A 21,523-nucleotide genomic window follows, 5' to 3' on the forward strand; every position below is an offset into this window, starting at 1 on the left:
ATCAGTTTATAACTAGGTTTAAATATGGTCCCCTATTCTATTTTAAAAGGTCCAAAATATGGAATAGAATGTACTTAAGAGTCCTATACAAACAACTTTAAAGATAATTTTCTGTCTGCTAACACTAGGCTGGAAAAATAAGATTAATTTGATTTAAACTGAGGTACAGAGAAGTTTAATTGACTTGCCAAAAGGCCACACTGAGTAAATGTTAGAGCCAGGAATAGAACTCAGCTCACCTGACACCCAGTTTTGGTGCTCTTTCATGCTACCTTCCTGACAGGGACAGAAAAGCACCTAAATAGTTTTTAAAAAACCACTCCTGCTCTATTACAATAAATGCAAACAAAATTGTCTTCTAAAATATTTAAGTATAAGAAAGAAAATTCTTAAAAAATGAACTAATACTTTTATAATACTAGCAAGGTTGCATGCTTACCTAGTACAAGATCTGCACTCTTGGTACTACTAGCTGAACCATGGGATACTGCATCACTACATCCTGAAATCCCAGAAAATTTTGAGGAATGAGAAACCACATCTAAGTGATTATGTATGGTCTGCCCACACCAATCAGAATATGGAATGTCAGGAAAATCTGAAAAAAAATAATATTGCCTATTTCAACTAAAAAAGTATTGAAAACATACAAGTATGCATTTGAAGGGAGAAGAAAGCAAACCGCAATGTTTAGTCCACAAGATGTTGATGCATTAGAAATGGTAACTGTCAGCAAACAATTTGACATCTTTTTAAAAGCCTGATGTTGAACCATGGACAAAACTGTACCAATATTCCTGAAGTTATCTATGACATCTCTCTTAAGGTCTATATGTTTGAGAATCAGCATTTGCTAAAATGAAAAATCCAACTGAAGCACTGACAGATGCTTCGAAGACTATCAGGATGATGACTTCCAACTCAATCTAAATGCTGGAAAACTAGCAGGCACAATAAAGCATTATTAATTATTATTATTAATAGAAGTAGTAGTAATATTAGTGTTACATTAGCATCTAGAAACCCAAACTGAGATATAAGCCCCACTGCACTAGTGTTGTTCCTACACATGGTAAGTAATCACTTTTGCCCTGAAGATTTTACAATCTAAACAGGCTGAAGAAGCTGTGAAATTTCTTACCCTATAATTTCCTTTCTTCTAGGGGTATTTCCAACAATTCTGATATATATGAACTAGAGTCCCCTCTGTCAACTCCTGCTAGTCAAAACTTGTTATCTGGCTTGCCAAAATGGAGTAAAAGTTCTTAGAATACAATTAGTAACAATAACTTCAATAGCAAATCAGTAAACAATATACAGTAGGAAAACTGGTTCATAAATTGTAGCTTTAAAAATTAAATGTTGTTCCTTGGCTAAGGCACCATCCAGGGCAGAATTGTGGTAGACCCTGGTAGCAGAAAGCAAATAATCGGGTAACAAATGCTCATTCTGCAGCCCAGCGTCCCCCAAACTTCTGATATGCATGGGCAGTAGTGAAGGATAAAAAAGTAGAATGAGATGGGGGAGGAGGGGAGGGAAAGAAACTGTATGCCTCTACAATTCATAACTTGATACGTCTGGCAAGAGGTAGTTAGGATACCCTGAGTCCTTGGCACTTCAGATTAAAAGGAGATTAACAGGTAGCCTGGTGGTTTTATCAATTCAGTGATCTTTGTATAGATCTTTAGTGCTCTCTGAACATCCAGATTATACCCAAGCTTTTCTATAGAATACTGCGGCTTTGGACAGAATGACAGGAGGATGTCTTCTTGTGAGGCATGGAAAGCTGAGTTCACCTTTGGCAAGAAAGATTCTGGGGTCCTAATACCACCTTCATCCTGGAATACACAATGAGATTCCTGCACGGATAAAGCTGAAAACTCTGAGGCTTTGTCTACACCACAGGAAAAAGTCGATCTAAACTATGCAAGTTGAGTTATGTGAATAGCATAACTCAAGTCGACGTAGCTTACATCTACTTATCGCACGGTCCACACTACCCGATGTCGATGGGCGACTTTCTCCCATTGACTCTCCTTACTCTTCTCAATCCGGTGGAGTACAGGAGTTAACGGGAGAACAATCTACGGTCGATTTAGCGGGTCTTCACTAGACCTGCTAAATTGACCACTGATGCATTGATCACTGTGTGTCAATCCCCCAGTAAGTGTAGACAAGCCCTCAGACTCATCCTGAAAATGTGATCATGACCAAGAAACAGGTTTGGATGAACAGGCAGAATGGTGTGACCAATGGCTCCAACAGGTGGTGCTTTCAGCACCTGCAGTAGGGCCCGTTTAGAAAAGACTGGTCTGGCCACAAGTCTAGCCACTCTGACAGCTCTGAGAAATCTGCATACTTGAAGACTCTGACAAGGAACCTGTATGTAAGATGCTACTCATGGCCAACACCTGGCATGATATGGTGTTGGGCTCAAGTCCCTTGCCCACACTGTTCTCAAGAAAGTCAGAATAGCTGAGATACCAGGGTCCATGGGATTTTTGTTGTTTTTTAGACACTATGCACTAAACCTTGTCCAGATGGAAGAATAGGCATTTAGCATTAAAGTCTACTTGGAGGAGATTAGAGTGACCATTACTTTGGATGACAGAGAGTGATTAATGCTTCCCTGTCAATAGCCAAGCTGCTAGTTGTAGATGGTCTGGGTCTAGATTGAGGCGAAGACCTTGGTGAAGGATATCTGGTCTCACTGGTCCATACAATGCAGCTTCCAAGTCTGCCATATCTAAAAACTCTCCTCTCCTCAGCCAGTGTGAAGCCGAGCTATCACTTTTGCTTCTTCTTGCCTTATCTTCTGAATCACTGTCCCTAAAAATGGGAAAGGTGAGAATGCATAAAGCAGGCCTTGTGGCCATCGGTATCAAAAAGAATCCACTTGGAGGGACCTCTGGTATAGTTCTTTGGCAGCCTTTCTGTTCTTGTGACCTGCAAACAGGTCAACTGCTGGAGGCCATATTCCTGTCATATCAGGCTGAAGACTTCCTAATTCAGATATCATTCTGAGCTGATTGCACATCAAACCACCTAGATTACCTTCTGGTTCAGTTCTCCCTTTATTTGCTTGTATTGTATATGTACTGCTCTTATGGAAAATAAGTTCTTCTCAGCCCATTCCATTATCTCTATTGTTTCTGCAGGTAGAGTTGAGCTCCAAATTCCCCCATGGCTGTTGATACATGTGACAGTGGTAGTGCTGTACAATTAGACCGAAATGTGGCTGCTCTTGAAGTGGCTCTGGAGCCTTTTTTGGACTAGCTTGACAGCGCTGAGGTCTACGGGGTAGATGCTTTGATTCCTTTCTATGGAGTTTAAATATTTTGTGCTTGTTCTGTATCCCACCTGTGCTGATCACACTATCAGGATGGCATCTGTTGTGAGTACCCATGGGTGGGTCTGGAAGGCATGATGGAAGACCCTTAGACATTTTTTGGGACTGTCCATCTGAGGGAGTACAGTATCTATCTTGGAACCAGCACTTGATCCTGCATATGCTTTGGTGAATGGTTCCATACTTTCATGAGAAACACCTGGATACCTCTGATACGGGATCTTCCCCATGGAGTGATTACTATACATGAAATCACAAGGCCCAGTAACTGTAGAAATTGAGCTATGGACAGCGTTGTGTTTCTTACCACTACATATGAGGCTCTGGATTTTCTGGAATCTGTCCAGGGATGGGTAGACCCTTGCCACATTGATGGCAAAGTCCACCCCCAGCTGAACTATCCTTGTGAAAAGGACCAGGGAACTCTGCCTAGTGTTTATCATGAAACTGTGCTTGAAGTTATAGTGTCTGGATTGTGGCGCAGTTTGCTGCTACTTTGGCTCGAATTCTGATCAAAATGTCATCAAGAAAGGGATACAGGTGAGTGCCCTGAGACCTAAGTCTGCCAATCACCATCACCAGCATCATGGGAAAGATCCTGGGGGACAATGAAAAATGAACTAGCAGAGTTGTGTACTTTTAATCGGCTGTGCCATACACAAATCTCAGTAGGTGGTGGTAGAATGGATATATATGGGTGCATCGATATGCATCTTCTAGGTCCATTGAAGCAAGAAAGACTGCCTGGGACAGGGATGCTACCATCAATGCTAGGGTCTCCATCCAGAATCTACCTATCTTCATTTGTTGAGTCGAAATAACTAGGACAACTCTTTTGGATGATTAAGAATATGATGTGTAGCCTTAAGAACCTTTCTTCTGAGGGTACTTTTTCTCTTGCTCCTATGTCCAGGATTTTATTTAGCACAAGCTCACATTTGATGTGGCTGTATGAGATGGGGGATTACATGAAGAAAGGATGGGATGGGGAACTTTATTCGGGGAGTAACATCAACTTACTACCTCTCATCCACTTCTGTAGTTGATAGAGACCATTCTCCTGAGAAATGAGAAATTCTGCTTCCTAGATTCAAATCTGAACAGAGGCACATTTATTTGCTCATTGCCATAATGAGCCCTCAGAGAGGCTGCTGCCATCTCTGGTTTTGCTGCCTGATCCATGAGTACAGGGCTTTCCTGAATGAACCTGCTGTCCTTTCCTTAGGTAATTTTGTGAGGAGAATGGACAGAATATTTCTGTTACTGGGCTTGTATAACCTCATCAAGACAGTATGTGGGGGAAAGCGAAGGACTATTTTGGTTTAGAAGTGTTGTCTGCCACAATCTAACCAACTTTTTCCTCAAACAGTTGAGAGACTATGAATTTGGATGACCACAGGATTTGTTTGAAGTGGGCACCTGCAATCTGGGGCACAGCCATACATGGTGCCTGCCTGCTGAGCTGGATGCTGTGACCCTGACTGAGAATCTCATTGCATCAATTGGGGGCCATCTGTGACAGAAGCTGTTGCTAGGGATATTTTCTTAATGGTAGACCGGAAATCAGGATGTCTGCGTCTCCCTTGGCATTATGGTCAATCCAGCCAGGACACTAAGTTCTTGTGATGCATGTAGTGGCCATGGATATTCTGAGGGTGGCCAAGGCAACCTCAAAATCCCTTGGTGGCTTCCATCTTTCTATCAGTTGCATCTTTGGGAAAGAAATCCCATTCGAATGGGATCACTGTATCTTTTGCCACAGATGCCACTGCAGCACTGACCTTTGATATTTCTGTGATGGCGTTTTTAACCTAGGTTCTATAAGTTGCAAGAGCCAACTCAAAGTCCCCCTAAGCCAACAGCTGATTGGGCTGACACAGCTAAGGCATGTGCATACCTGCTTATATAAAGCTTACCCTTATTAAGGAATTCCCATTTCTCCCTGATCACACCTTCAAAGAATGGGTACAGTGGGATTGCTGTCTCAGACAAAGATTTGGAAGGCAGGTATTTGTCCTGAGACTTTTCCTCATATCTGCTCTGTTGCATTACATGGTCTCAAATTTAAACAGAGGAAAATACCTTTTCTGCATTTCTTCCATGCCCTACTCAGAGCCTGAATATGAGCGCTCTCCTTCCTTAGCAGAAGGGGTGGTGCTTTAAGTCAGGGCACAAACACCTCTTAGATTTCTAGGTTTTTCTCCTCATTTTTATTCTATTTTGTTTTTTAAAAACCTTTTTTCACCCACTTTGAAAGAGTTGACCCTCAGGTGTAGCCAGGGCAGGGTCTCTTGCAGCTCTTCTATCTTAAGTGATCTGAATAGATCTCCCTCTCTGTTCTCCCCCTCTGGGTTCTACTCCCTTTTCCTACGGGATGGGATCTCATTGCTAGAGTCCCCAGACTTGTGTTGAGAAAAAGGGGAACTGCATATGGTCTTACTTCTTTCCCCAGAGATCTTACGACTCACTTTAGCATCTGGTGGGGAACAGAAAAGCAGCACCATGTCCTACTCAATGATTTCTTCTTCTGGCCTGCGTCTACCCTAGGATATACCCCTTGGGCTGGCCAGATGGTGTCCTCCCCCGTCCTTTGATTCTCTCCCAAATATGCTCTGAGACTCCTGATCAGGCCTTTCTGCATTTAGGTCATGGCTCCTTGGGGTAAGGACAGACCCAATAAGACCATCCGACTTTAAGTCCCAGGCTTAGCAGCATGAGGGTCGGCTGGCTGTGAACAGGCCCTCTGAAGAGCCTGTAAATGATGCCTCACTGATTTAGCTTGGTGTTCGCAGGAGTGCACCATCATGCCTGTACTGGCAGGAAGGTAATGGTCAGATCCCGGTGGCTGATACCACCACACTGCTTTTTACCTGCTCGGAAGAGGAAGAAGAGTAAAAGCTCATCACTATCTGAAAAATGATTAAAATTAAAGCTGGCAAAGAAATGGCTGGGAGCAAAGTGAATTGCCTATATGAACTACTGCTGTGGAGGCAGAAGATCTGGCATCAAGCTAGAAAACAGGATGCGACCAGAAGGGGCTGTGTTACAGCACTACACTGCCCCTGGAAACGGAAGGCAGGAGGCAAATAGCCCATATGTATCAGAATTGTGGAAGAGACCTGGCTGCAGAAAAAAGTAAGTATTAAGCTATTTTAACAGATGGAGAACTGCGGCATTACTCTAGTGTAATTCCACTGAACTTGCCAAAAAATTCATACAGGAAGTCTGGGAACAGAACTCAGATCTTTACATTTTAAGGTTGATCCAAAGTAGATCAGCATGGTGAAACGGTGGAGACCCAACCTATAGAGATTAGAAGTTCTGTTAGCAGAATCTGTTTTACTATAGACACCATAAAGTGAACACACCAGCAAACTCTGCAGAAGCAGGTTTGGGAGGGAAGTGGAGAAACCTCTTATGACTTATTCTACTCCAAACAAGAGTAACTGGAGAAGACAGACAACCAAATCTCCTTCTGTTCACCGCATCTCTTCAGACAGACTGTCCAAGCATAAGCTGGTTATTTCCATTTTAACATACATATTGTCTGACATGGAAAAAGTATTTTTTTTCCCAGTTGGTTTGAAAGTGAATCTCAGTTTTCTGCATGCTGATCTATGTGCAAGCTTGAATTAGGTTTCAAATGTTCACATTTTAAATAATTTTCTTCTTTGGTGAGCTTTTTAAAAAAAATTGAAAAAGAATGTAAGCACACCGTTGCATGAACGCCAACAGAAGAAGCAGAAAATTGGGAAATTATAATCTAGAAATATCACTGCTGATTGCACAAGATTTTAGTGCTATACAAAGACAGAATAACCATTAAAAAGGATGCACTATTTTTGTTCATCTTCACAACAGACTACATCAGTATTTTTATTCAGCATTTCTATAAATCCCACTGAAGCATAAATAAAAGTAGACAGTAATGGAGGCAATCTAACCTGTATGACTATATCCAGTGTTCACTCTGTTATTCTGCTGGTATCCCAGTATCTGGATACAAACGCAATAAAGGCAGTTATCATCTGTGTGCTCCTGTAACCCAGTGTCTTCTGTGTTTTCTAAAAACTGAGAGGCATCTGAACGACTTGTATTCATTATCTCTGTGAGGCTGATCTGCTGTCTAAGCATTTGGAAGGGACTTTTGACAACATCCGCAGTCCCAGATGGATGGCCTGTAGACACACAATTAGAAATCAGAAAAAAGCAAGATCAAAGTAAATTAAGATTATATTCTTTTAATTAAATCTCTTTTAAAAATTAGCCAAAAATAACAAAATATTTTTAGTTGGGAAGTGGCATATCTCCAAGAAGAGTTGTTAGTATTAAAACTTTGATTTTCTTTCTGTAATAAATCTCACAACATCCCCGACAACCTCAATTTCTTTATGAGTAAGACAGTCAAAATACTGCAAAATTAAAATACATCCATAAATTCAATTGCACATTCAAACTGAAGAAAATATGCACAGCCAATAATGAATTTATTTCAACATTAATAATGCAAAAAAATATACATAATAAATATTGACTCCCTTTCAAAATAAAAGAATGAAACTTTTATGTAAAGTCAATAAACTTAAATAGAAGCAGGTATTTGACCTTCTCTTTTATTGGTGCAACAAACTGACGTATGCAATCAAAATGTTTTGTATAATAGTTTTTGTATGTGACAAGTTTGATAACTACACAACTTACCAGGACACTGCAAGTGCTGCTGACAAACAGTTAAAATTACAACAAAGAAGAAAAATAACCCCATAACAGGTAAATAACCAGGAAGCCCAAAAATAACCCAAATCCCCCACTTTCCCTTAACATTGCCACTAACAATATTTCTTTCTTCAGTAGCTCTTTAAAAAACACGTGTCTTGCAGTGAGACCTGAAGGTCAGTGGATTCTGACTATTTTGGTCTTAGAGGGAAACACATTCCCAAAGGAAACACTATATCCACCAAAAAAACACCATCTTTTACACCATACTGGAGTAGGGCGGGGTGTCCAGCTAGAGCGCCTCTGCTGATCTCAATTGTTACAATATGTCACAAGGAGAGAGGTGGTATTTCAGTAGGAAAATCATAAGTGGTAAGGCTTTGTAGGTCAATACCACCAGGAAATACACAAGTAGTCAGAGAAGATCATGAGATAGTGGTTGAATATGCTTATGGCAAGAAAGTCAGGTTACCAAGCAGGCAAAGATGATCATCCAGAGGAAACGGGAATCTAACCAATCTTCCAGGTTACAAACAGTGAGCAACAATTGGTGGAGACATACCTTACTATCAATGGGGGAGAGAATTTCTGTCCTGGTTTACAGTTAATTTGCTTTCTCTAAACCCATCATGATCAGTTGTTTCTCATTTGGGCTCTAGTTCATTTCCCTGGTGTCTTATCTTGCTTCCAAGCAAGATCAGGACACCTTGCAAGCAAGATCTGATATGGGGCCGATGCTCCGTTATCCTGAAAAATCTAAATTCAGTTCTCAAAACTGAACAGCTAGGAATAATCTTTTCAAGAAGGGTAAGGAAAGAAAAAAAAGTATGGTAATATCAAGCTATATAAAATTAAATGGTATTGAAAAGAAAAACAACTACCTCCTACATCAGATGCAAAGACTCTAGTTCCACGGTCATCAAATGGAGGCATGGTTTTCTTTTGGAAATAAGGAGTCTCCTTAACCTGAAACATTTTAAATGAAAGTTATGCAGAAGTGTTTCAAGAAAGTCATTAAATGATCTTTGAACTAATATGCAGAATTTTTTTTAGATTTTATTGAACAGCTGGAAACTGAAGCTTATAAAACAAGATGATCACAATTATTTACGTTTTTATAATCTATATAGCTAATTGACAAAGTGCACACAATAACCTGAAGATTATATCATTTGTTGCATCTACAAATATTTCTACAATATCATACATGTGAAAGGTGCTTTAAGGACAGAACTCTGCTCCATGGAGTTTAAGATGCAAGTAAGGGCTTGATTACATGGGGAAGTTAGCATGCAGAGAGCCCAGAAAGTGTCCACATATGAAATTCGTGTACAGCATCTACTCCGCACTAACAGCTACTGTAGGCTTTTCCCCACATGTAGACAAGCCCTTATGTATATCAAAACAATTAATGGTAGACAGTGAAAGGAAATATTGGAAGGAAGATTACAATAGTAAAAATCAAGGAATAAATTACTGTATGTAGTTACACATCTTATTAGTTCTTTGTTTTTTCCTCTATTGTGTACACAGTTTTTAGATATTGTATAGTAATATATTATATGATAAATTTGATGGAACAAAGTTTGATAGAAGAACAGATATTGGTGAGAGATCAGTACTGGAAGTCTAACCAAAGTGAGTCCTGAGCAGGAATTTGAAGGAGGAATGAAACTGCATCACACAGGATCAGAGGATATTCTACACGTCCCTAGGAATAGCTAGGTGCGCTGAGCTGGAAGTCAGGATAGGGAAGGGAGAACTAGGCACTAGCAGTGGTATCTGCAGCCATGAAGATGAGAATGAATGAGTTTGAATATGATGAAAAATGATCAGAAAAGAGTGCAGAAATGCAGAGTGAGGGACATTCAAGGAAGTTTATTTTAGATACAGCATGCTGGATAGGAGAGTAATATAGCCATGGCATCAACCGGGTTTTTTAGCACTAGTGGTGCAGAAGATGGGTCACATTTTGAAGATAAATTATTAATTACTTAGATTACAGTAGCATTTACAGAACTCAATCAGGATAAGGGCCCCATCATGCTAGATGCTGTACAAATAGTATGAAAGAATTGGCAAGATTTATCAAGTCTGAACATGTGCACTGAAGAGTACAGTAAAAACATTACATCAAGTTTGTGAAGCAGGGTAACAGGGAGGTTGGTGCAATTATTAACAGAAACGAGGAAGAGGGCTTTGGGGATGAACAGAGTTCCACATTGCACTATAGTTGTTTTGAGCTGGCAGCTTGATGTCCATATATGTATGTTATCATCTGTGCAGCTATTTAGGTATGTGTATGGGTAGAGAAAGTTGCAGAACATTACTGGACGGATACAAAGTTAGATTTGAGAACCACCAGCACAGAGATGGCAGATCTTAAAAGAAAAAGTTTACCTAAGAAAAGGGTGCAGTAAGATGTGGGGGCAAGGACAGAACTTTCAACACCACCAACAAAAAGGAGATGAAGCCAGTGAGGAAAATTCTGCTGAAGGAGAGTTTGATGAGAAAGGCAGAGAAACAGTCAAGTGAATGGTAAAAGAGGAGAAAGGGATAGCCTATCAGTAGATCAGGGAGGATAAGAACATGGAAGAGCCTCTAAAAGTTGGCCAGCAGTGAAAACAACCAAGTGGAGCAGAGGAGAAATGAGATTGCAGAGGACCTACAAAGGATTAGAGAAGAGAAAACAGGCGAGAGTGCATGTAGAGGAGGAGGAGGAGGAGGAGAAGAGAAATGAAGCAGTAGTTATTTAATGAGGGGAGCGCACTGGGAATGGCAGAAGGATTTCATGAGGAAAGATCAAGCGCAGATGGAGGGGGTGAAAAATGATTATGCCAATTTTAGTATAAAACAATGTCAACAGGAAGTCCTATTGTGATGAAGCTCAAAGGAATATCACATATATAGCTGTTAGTGAGTGCTGAGATTTCAACCTCAAGAAGCACAGGTTTTCTACTTTAATTCACTAGCTTTTTATCTAAGAACATTTAATTTAAATGAAAACACCCTTCCAAAACCATGTGACCACAACTGATTGGATCTTTTCTGTAAATAACTACGGTAGGAAAGTGTCCCTATTTCAGAAACGTGTGCAACTCAGAAATTTCAGTATCTTGCTATTCCTACATATGTAGATCTCCTCATTGAGGTAGATGAGAATTTCACACATCCTAACAGAATACTGAATCAGTGGGAGAAGTTTTGCTATTACTCATGAAAATAAATGCAAACTCATTTTCATTCTGTACATCAGTTAAACACACTGAAATATGTTGTACATACCTGAAATATTTCATTGATATCCACTGGGAGAGCAAGGCCAATGTAATCATCAGTACTACCATACGCAGCATTGGACACCATGGACCGAACAGAGGAGGAACGCTGCAGTGTGTTTTGGTTAATAGGGCTTAATAAATCTTCTTTATCTAGCGAGGCATAACTTAAAGCTTTCATGAACCTGTAAGATAATTAAAAGAACAAATGACAAACTTCTGACAATCACTCCTTTTTAGATTCTGCATCTATAGGTGGGGGTTGCTAGTACCGCCTGTGTTAAGGTTGCCAAACACATCCCAATATAAGACCCCATTTCCAGTTACTTATGACTTGCCCAAATTTTAACCACTTGGGCTTAAAATTTTCCATGCCAGGTGTCTGCTTCAGGCTGAAATTTCTTTTGGAAAATTTCAGTCAAAATAGTTGATCTATTTCCAAGAACAAGGTCAAGGAAATATACATTTTGCCAATGTTAAAAAAATGTCTGACCACCTTTATTTGGGAAACTAGCACCCCTATGATTAGGGGAAAGGACTTGACATTTGTTAAGGGGTGACTCTGTGCCAAGGATGTGACTTGATATCTGCCCGAATTTGGCCAAGTTACAAGCCTGGGGGGGCGGGGAAAACCACACATTTCACATATGCTCAATAGAGATTTTAGATTTCAGTGACTAAATCAGGGGAGGGCAAACTATAGCCCATGGGCCGGATCCAGCCCGTCAGGGCTTTGGATCGAGCCTGCGGGATTGCCACCCCCATGGTGCCACGGGTCCCAAGCCGCTCCTGGAAGTGTGGCTCCTGGGGTTGGGGGTGCAGAGAGCTCTGCATGCTGCCCTTGCCTGCAGGCACCGGCCCCCGTAGCTCTCATTGGCCGGGAAGGGGGAACCATAGCCAATGAGAGCTTTGAGGGAGGTACCCGCACGCGAGGGCAGCGCACAGAGCCCTCTGCCCCCCGCCACTCCTCCCCAGGGGCCACAGGAACATGGTGCCGGCCACCTCTGGGAGCGGTGCGGCATCAGGGCAGGCAGGGAGCCTGCCCTGGCCCCCAGTGCATGCCCCTGCCACCCCAGAGCTGCTCCAGGTAAGCGGAGCCGTGCCAGAGCCCACACCCCAAACCTCTCCTGCACCCCACACCCCAGCTCCCTGCCGCACCCCAACCCCCTGCCCTGAGCTCCCCTGCTGCACCCTGCACCCCCTCCTGCACCCCAACCCCCTGCCTTGAGCCCTCTGCTGCACCCCGCACCCCTTCTGCACCCCACACCCCAGCCCCCCACCCCACCCTGCACCCCGACCCCCTAACTCCTTGCCTTGAGCCCCTGCCGCACCCCAATCCCTTGCCCTGAGCCCCTTCCTGCACACCACACCCCCTCCCATACCCTGCACTCCCTCACGCATCCCAACTTCCTGCCCCAGCCCTACATTCATGGCTCTGCATGCAATTTCCCCACCCAGATGTGGCCCTCAGGCCAAAAAGTTTGCCCATCCCTGGGCTAAATTCTCCAAAGAATCTGTCTTCATGGGCGTGTTCTTGGTACTGAGCAGATCTCTTCCTACAATTGCAGCTCTGGGCTGTTGCAGGCCATTCCAGGTCTGGGCACTAGAACTGAGACCAGGGACTTTTTCTCCTCCATGCTCAATGATTTCCCTACCCTGGCTTGGCTCAGAGTGGAGGAAAAAACCACCTGAACTGAAAGCAGATGGGACAAGATCTGTACCCAAGGATGGAGAGTGGAAGAAATGGGGACAAGGAACCTGGGAGGGTGGACTAGTATTGGTGAGGAGAGGGAAATTGGGACGGGGAAGTCTGAAACTGGCTATGCAAAAGCCTGGGTCTGAAAGCCAGCGGGGTGGGAGAAAAGAAGGGAGACAGATCTGATAGAGAGCCAGAGTGCAGGAGGAAAACTGGTACTGACTGGTAAAAAAAAACAGACAGGAGCGGAGGGTGAAGGGCACAATGAGATGAGATGAACCAATGAGGGGACTGGGAGCCAGTGATGATGGTGAATGCAGGAGGTGGGACTGGGTGAGTGGGGGGAGAGAGAGATCAGATGAGGTGCCAAGTAGCGGAAAATGGGACAGGCTAATCAATAGGATAAGAGTTCTGAGGAATGGAGACTTGGAGTGGCTATGGAAGAAGAACAGGATGGAGAGGGATAATGAGCAGTGAGGAAGAGACAAGAACGTGTTGGCGGGGATGGGGCAGAAGGGGTCATGCTTTGAGGGAATGGGAAGAGTCTGTGCCCACTAGAGCACTCCCCCTACAGATCTTGGAACAGAACCCAAGATTCTGGAGTCTTCCCATCCCTCTGCTGTCAGCAGATATCTGGCAAACTGTCTCTCTCATTCCCCTTTAGTACTGGTCCACATAGAGGACAACCTACTAAGACCTATCAGTTACTCTGCTAGCTCAAGTGGCAGAGGTATTTGGTGGATCTAAAGGTCTCAACCTTACCAATGACCTATAAGGGTGTCAATATTATGCCGTATAATTAAATTTCTTTTTTCCCCCTTCCCCATTTGTTTTTTAAAAACATAGGAAATTAAATACAAAAACTATGTTAAAAGAACATTGTTTACCAAGTCAAGCACTCAAAGCTTAGGAAATACGACCATTAAAATTAGCTGTGCAACCTTGAGAGAGAGAGCGAGAGAGTGTGTGTGTGAGAGAATCTTTAATTATATGATCAAATATTACTTTTTCCAAAAGACCCCTGGCACATTCAGTATACAGGATGGATCTCTCTATGCATGAATCAGGTTGTGTAGTGAATGAGATCATCTGTAGGACCACTGCTTCATTTTGCTGGTCTCATGGTTAAATCAGGTAGGAGAATATCATATTCTAGTATGGGGGAGGGATAGCTCAGTGGCTTGAGCATTGGCCTGCTCAACTCAGGGTTGTGAGTTCAATCCTTGAGGGGGCCACTTAGGGATCTGGGGCAAAAAAATAGGTCTTGCTAGTGAAGGCAGGGGGCTGGACTCGATGACTTTTCGAGGTCCCTTCCAGTTCTAGGAGACTGGTATATCTCCAATTATATATATATAAGTATCTCTGTGTACCAGCACTAATTAGAGTAGCAACTGATGCAGGGGAAAAAAAAATCATGCCATTAATCTAGACCTAGACAACTACTTATTACAATGAGTGACCACCACAAAACAGTCATACCACTTTAAATGTTCTAATGACACCTATTTGCCACTATTTTCCTCATTTCCAACTTCAGAGTTAGGAATTTAATATTAACCTATGAACTTAATTATTTTTCTCAGGGGAAGACCAGAAGAAAAAACAGTAGTGTAGGTAAAGAGTGAGGACATTTTCCTGAGGTCTAGCCAGTAATAAAACAAGTGTGATCTTATATGATGATTTGGGGCATGACCTGAAAGATGCCCAGTAATCATAACTTACATGGAAGTTGTGGACACTACGCACCTCTCCAATTACATCTGACTAAAAAAGGACCATATCCTATCGTAAGTTCAAGATTTTCAAAACTATGCCCCTAAATTTAGAACATATGAGAAAGTCAAATATGTCCTATTTCATGCTGCTGCAGCTTGGGAAAGCAATGAGCCACCGAGGCAGGCACTAGAATTATTCACGGGAGACAGAGCACCAGATGCCTGCCTCCTGTGCAGCAGCCAGGAGGCGCCACAGAAGAAACAACTATGGTAACCTCTCCCCTTTCTGTCACATCAACCCGGATGCTGGTGAAAGGATGTGTGTGTTGGAGGGAAAGGGGGCAGACAGAAAAAAAAACAGAGCTAGAAAACTTCTCCCTGCCAGGAGCAGTCTCAAATTTGAGACAACAGTAGTCAAAGACTAATACAAAAGACAAAGCTCTGGAAACAGAGTCCAGGGACAGTGACCTGATAAAAAGGAGGAGTGTGCTGGGACTTCAGCAACTGGAAGTTTCTCTCCAGCAAAGGCAAGACTGTCTGTGTCATGAGACAAGCATCTTACGTAAATGGCCTAATCAGTGCTTCAGAATGTCTAACATCACACACTAATATAAAGGAGAAATTGACTCTCTAAAAATGGGTCCCACGGATGACATTCTGGACCCAATGAAGTCAATAACAAAATTCCTATTGACTTCAGTGGGGCAAGGATTTCATCCAGCGTCTCCCTGTGCTGGACTTAATCCAGGTCTAATCCAGAGATAGTGCTCTCAGTTTAAAACCTCAGTAAGTGACACTGGGAGAAACTCAAGAAAATAAAACACTGTTTGCTCTCATTGCATGAAAACAGGGAGATCAGTCTGAATCATTATTTCTGGTTAAGTAATATTAGTGTTTAACAATTAAAAAAAAGTTAAATGGGAAAAAACAAGATAAATAAGAAAATAGTTGTTCCTGTGACTGGTCTACCTGGCAGAGGGGTTCTGAAGACAGTTGTATATGCTGGGCCTTTTAGAACAGCAATAAGGAAGTTCAAATCCCTAGTTGATTAATTATTCCCTTAAGACAGTTACACTGCTTCCAATGGATTTGCAGATCATTAGGCATTGAATGTTACCTATCATTAGCAGAAAGCTGTAGAAGTAATTTTCATGAGAAAAAAAAATTGCATTTAATTTGCAGCCATGCTTGTGAAATAATAAATTAGCACGGATGCCTCTTACCTGCTTGGCGTTAGCCGAGAATCCAAGCTCCCAGACTTCATGGTAATAGTGTCAGTAAACAGCACATCCTTTGCTGGAGATGCTAAGGCTTCCGAATGCGACAGTGAAGGATGCATCCTTTGCTGCTGTAAGCGTTTCAGTGTAGCGTAGCCGAAGGCATCTCGAGAACTTGTATAACTAAAGTTGTAGTCAGCAAGACTCTTTATGGTAGCAAGAGAAGGAGCTTTAAGGGACTGTGCTCTTCGAGGAAGCGTATGAGAAGACCCTGGTGGTACCAGGGATACAGAAATTGATTTTGAAAGAGGCAGGTGGTTAGATTGTGGTGTTGAATAGTGGCTTGTTTTAACTGTTTTTGTACTTACCACAGTACTCAAACTTCCACAGTCAGTGTCTACATTTGTAGTGTCCACACCCACCGTCTCCCTTGACGGACTTGAACTCATTGAGCTTATGCCACTTGTTGTGGTATCTGTATTAAAACTTAAGCTACGACTCTTGAAATGTGTTTGTGTAGAACCATCTCCTATTAGTCTCTCTCTGCTTGTGTTTTCCCTGTGATTTTCATTTCCAAGACCTTTTGGCAGCTTTAGATCATTTTCTCCAATACTTGGGGTACTACCTGTATCTTCCATGTGCTTGCTCCCAACAAATGAAGTTTCTAAGCGTAAAGTATGGATTTTAGGAACTCTGAACCCAGGAGTGAATTCATCCCCAGGAGTAAAGTCTATACTACTGCAAGGCTCTGTTACTGTACGATTTCGTCTCAAGCCTGATTTACTGTCTGATGATGACAGTTTGCCTCCTTTAGGATCGCTGCTACTTCTATGTTTTTTATTAGGCAAAGTAAGTGAATTTAGGATGCGATTCTTCACAAATCTGCTAGAAGCAAAAAAGGGAAAAGGACTACGATCCTTATCCTTTAAGGGTCCAGGTTTGTCATAAAAGGTTTGTTCTGCATCCTCATTGATATCCAGGAAAAATGTGCTAGTAGAAGTACTGCCAAACCGGTCATCCTCCATGATAAACATACCTGAAATTAAATAAGGATTCTTATTACTGAATGCTGATATTTCTAGAAACTAAATTGTAAAAAACTTATTGAAAAATTACTGAAACTTGATGCACAGTAAGATCAGGTAAAGACATTTAATAATTCTAAAACAAAAAAAAGTAAACGTGTATGTTATGATGCACAAGTCATATTTTAAATTAGCATTTGATCCCTGCTTATAAAAACAATCCCCTTCTCTTGCCCTGTCTTATTTTTGTTCTTTGGAAAAGATGGCTGTGAACTCCCCCTAAAACCAATGCTAAGAAATTTCCATGAAAACAAATTGCAGTTACATTCTTTGTTAACAGAAGCTGCATCAAACTTAAAATCTGAATCACACAGCTTGAATCACACCTTTAAAAATTCATTCACATTTTGTTCATTTCATCATATGATGACATTTTAAAAATGTGGATGCCTAAATGGTTTGTACAAATATGAGTTTTGAGCATAAGCTATAGAGCCACCTGCGCGAGTTATTTTAGTCTTCATAAAAGGGGAACTCAAACAAGAAACAAACAAAAAAAAAACAACCAGGTATTTCAAGGGGTTTGAAAGGTATTTTCTCTGCATGTGTGCATGTAGCTAACACACTGAAAATTAAATTTGTGCAATCTCCCAACTCACACTGTGTGTTTATTCCTGATGACTATAATTATTGAATTTAATGATCTACAGAACAATTGCTTTAAAATAGCTGCCTATCACAAATTTTCTAAGATAGCCTTTCACCTGTCAATATGTACAATTTCTTAAAACAAACAAACAAAACAAAAAACAAAAACAAAAGTAATGCAAGTAACCTGACAACTGAAGGCATCTACACATCTAAAGAATTTAGGCACACAAGTCTAACTGAAATGCAATGGGACTTGTGTTACTAAATTCCTCACAGGCTATTGAAAATAACCATTTCCTTTGGTATTTACAAGGACAATGGCTATACGTATTAATATATGTTTTTGTTTCAATTTCTGCAACACGTAGTACTTGCATATATTAGTTTCTGTACCCATCAGAAAATCCTGGTTTGTCAGGTTATTACTTTTTACGAAATACTTTATATGTTAAAGATTTCATGGTTTCAAAGATATAGCTACATTATTGTATTTAATACTTAATCTGAGACTAACCTCCAATCAGCAGTGCTGCATTCTTTAGGGCTATTTAAAGATTCTAAATACAGTATGGTTAGCAGCAGATTTAAATTCCCAATATTGGTCACAAAACAAATGTATTATTGTTATTATTAAGCCTAGAAAATTTACATCAAGATTATAAGTATAATACTGTACATACAAAACATTTTCTAGATGTTTTGAAAACTTACTAGGAAATGTTTACCACTATACCATTAATTCTAGTTATGCTTACTTGATGGTGCAGATTCACTCTCACTGTTATGCCTAGAACTGGTGGAACCCGAGTTCAAGCTAAGAGTGCTGGGTATAGAAGAGAGTTCATTGCAGAGTTGCTCCATGTCATCAGGGACTACTGGCCACGGCTGTCTACGACTGTGTCTCACTGCATCCCAATTGTGCTGCTTCAGAATGTCACAACCTTGTTTAGTTTTGGCTATTAGACCAAGCACGTAGACACAGGTTCTGTATTTAATAAAAAAACCCAGTAACAATAGCCTAATTTAATCAATAGGTCTGAGTTACTCAAACATACATTTGATTTTTAAGGGGAAACAAAGTTGCAAGATAATCCAATACAGACCAGCTGAGTAGCTTTTTTTGTTCTATCTAATGGAAAAAACAAAATCAGAGCAAGTGTTGTACAGGTAACAACTACACGTTAAATACATAAAATGGAAAAAAACCAACCTTGTGTAATGCAGTGTTAATATTCCACAGTTTAAAAAAGTTAATCAGGAAAGGCTAAAGTTAAGGTTCCTACAGCAATGTTAATCAGTTCATACTTCTTGTTTGTTTTACGGTACATAACTAAACAAAAAATAAGAAACTGTCCACGTAACAAGAAATAAAGTAATAAAAATGTATAGGCTGAACTGGTAGCAGTGCCTATAGTTAATTTTGCCTAACACTTTCCATTATAAAACCCTTTTTTCAGTTGTTTATAACTCTGACAAACTAACTGTTGGGGCTGAAATTTTCTTTGTTGAGTATCTGCCTCAGACTGCTGGTGGAGGTGGTGGGTAGCTGTTTTCTATTTTCGTTTTTTTGGTGGGTGTGTGGTTTCTTTTCCTGAAGTTTCAGGTAAGATTCCAAAAACAAGTTTAGGGGAAAATGTCATTTGCCCATGTTAAAAAATTACCATTTTAAACAGAAGCTATAGCATGTCCATGCTTTGGCACAGGAACATGAAATTTGGCAAAGAGATGCACTGATGCCAGGGATATGCCTTTTGCTGTCCCTGGGAAAATTCATCCAAATTTGGCCAAGTTATAAGCCTTCTAAAATTCTCAGTTCACACATGCTCAATAGAGATCTATTATGGCTGCAAGGGGCTGAGCAGAACTGCAATTGTTCCTCCTGCCAGATGGGGGGCAATCTGGTGCAACACACAGGAATTGAGAGCAGGGAGACATCTTTCCTGTCCTTTCAATGCTCCTTATGCTGGCACCTAGGTAACATGGAGAAACAGAAGCAGTGGCCTGATTCAAATGCAGAGGGATGAGGAATGGAATAGGGATGGAAGGGAAAAGAGAGCAAACAAGAGCAGAGAGGGTGACAAGGTTGCAGAAACCAGAGTGGGTGGGTGGAGCAGAGGGGAACAGACAGGCTGAGATCAAGGGAGCACAAGGGTCTAAAACCACTAGCATGCATTCTGCTGCCACAAAATTCCTATGGGATTCTGGCCAAACCACTTAACCCACATATTAACTGTGTGTTTCTCATTTTCTATTACATTCAAACAGTCTATGGGGTAATGTGATAAAATGTATTTGGTCTCCAAAAACCTATTATCTGTTTCCTCCTAAAAAACGTGTACAAATATTACTGAATAAAAATTGAAAAAGGATAGTGGCAGAGATTTAAGAACGTCTAATAATTTTACTCGATTCTTTAGAAAAACAAAAATAAAATAAATGCCTTTCATGGTCTTCCTAACCTAGTTTCCATGACACTTTCTGCAAATAAACTTTTGACCTATTTAGAGGACCTGGAAAATTTCTCAAACTTTGTCAATGATGTTTAATAAAGGAATCCAGTGTAAGCAAAAGTAGAAATCTTTATACATCCTAGGCCTGTCAGGAAATACTATTTGCAGATTTTAAATTTTAAAATTAGATATACATACCCCCTAATGGACAGAACTTCACAGTGCTGGGCAAGTGCCATTATGTCAGGAATCACATTCTCTTCTTGAAGCAAGTTAAGGCCCCAATTTGATGATCCGATATTTCCCTGGAATGAAGTTATTATTTGCCATCAAATAAATTTAACTCCTGATGTCATTTGTAGCGTTGCCCACAAAACTCTTGGCATGCTAATAAGGTGAAATGCCATCAGTTTTATTTAACTTCAAACCTTTAACTTTTAAGAGCAGATAGCCAATCCTTCTGGTATTTTTCACCTGTGAGCAATGAAGGACTCGAGGCACCATATGCCACCTTGGGCTCAGGGATAACTGAACAAGGATAATCCTACATTTCCCCTCATCATACTGGCACTTTACTTGTCCCCATCAGTAGTCAACTTGGACTGGAGCACAGGGAACAAACATTGGGGAGGGAGGGAAGACAGACCCATGATATATGATGAAACTAATGTCCAATTTTGTTCCTGCTCCACCCCAAAAGGACTTCAGGCTTCCCTCCTATCTCCCCACAGTGGGCCAGTTGAACCAGGTAGGTTCAAACCCACCAGTCGATGTCCCGCCCCGCCCAACTGTTTTGGAAAAATGATAGTGACACCACACAGGTCACAGCAAGTCATATCCCCTGAAGATTAGCCACACATATTGCCATACATGATACATATGGCAGTCCATTCTTTTGCTTTTAATAAATCATTGTTAGACTTCACTTTTTTTTTTTTTAAAACACAAGAGCCACATGCAATGCATAGTATTTCATCGGAAAGACTAGCTAGGATACCAGAAGAGTAAGTCTCGTTAACTACTTTTACTTAAAACCAATTCCTTAATTATTTCAGTATCTGAAAAATTACAGCAGAAATAAGAGGAAAGAAAAGCAATAGATATGTCTATTACTAACCAAGGCCCAAAGGGCTGCTTTCAGATGTTTAATTCCTTCCCACTTATCCAACATCGGGGAACGAACAGTGTAACTTAAATCTGGGACAACACTCTACAGGAGGAGAACAAAACAAACTCAGTTCAAAGTGACTAAATATTGGAAGTTTCAAAACATCAGGTTCTCCTAAAGCTTTTAACAAATGTTTACATACACACACTTTAAATTGGACCATTCCATCATATAAAAACTTGGATTGATTAACATCAATAATGCAGAAGGAAAATTATAAATTTAACACCAACTGATATCCCAAAGAAGAACAAATGA

At 40.9% G+C, this 21,523-nt stretch overlaps 1 protein-coding gene across 4 annotated transcripts in view; it reads right to left on the reverse strand.

The window, feature by feature from the left end:
- RICTOR (RPTOR independent companion of MTOR complex 2) overlaps window positions 1-21,523 on the reverse strand; it is a 162,539-nt gene that overhangs the window by 7,359 nt on the left and 133,657 nt on the right. For 3 of the 4 annotated variants that reach the window (XR_005600238.1, XM_039543771.1, XM_039543773.1), the window contains 8 exons: window positions 21,215-21,307; window positions 20,296-20,402; window positions 18,403-18,632; window positions 15,978-17,007; window positions 11,351-11,528; window positions 8,944-9,031; window positions 7,294-7,527; window positions 440-598 (listed from right to left, as the gene is read on the reverse strand). Coding sequence is in view for 3 of the 4 variants with exons in the window: in XM_039543771.1 (XP_039399705.1) it covers window positions 440-598; window positions 7,294-7,527; window positions 8,944-9,031; window positions 11,351-11,528; window positions 15,978-17,007; window positions 18,403-18,632; window positions 20,296-20,402; window positions 21,215-21,307 (2,119 nt within the window). In the remaining variant the exon portion in view is untranslated. The remainder of the gene's footprint in view (window positions 1-439; window positions 599-7,293; window positions 7,528-8,943; window positions 9,032-11,350; window positions 11,529-15,977; window positions 17,008-18,402; window positions 18,633-20,295; window positions 20,403-21,214; window positions 21,308-21,523) is intronic. The other variant, XM_039543772.1, reaches the window with a different exon arrangement.

The sequence above is a fragment of the Mauremys reevesii genome, linkage group 6, assembly GCF_016161935.1.
Source record: "Mauremys reevesii isolate NIE-2019 linkage group 6, ASM1616193v1, whole genome shotgun sequence".
NCBI lineage: Eukaryota > Metazoa > Chordata > Testudines > Geoemydidae > Mauremys > Mauremys reevesii.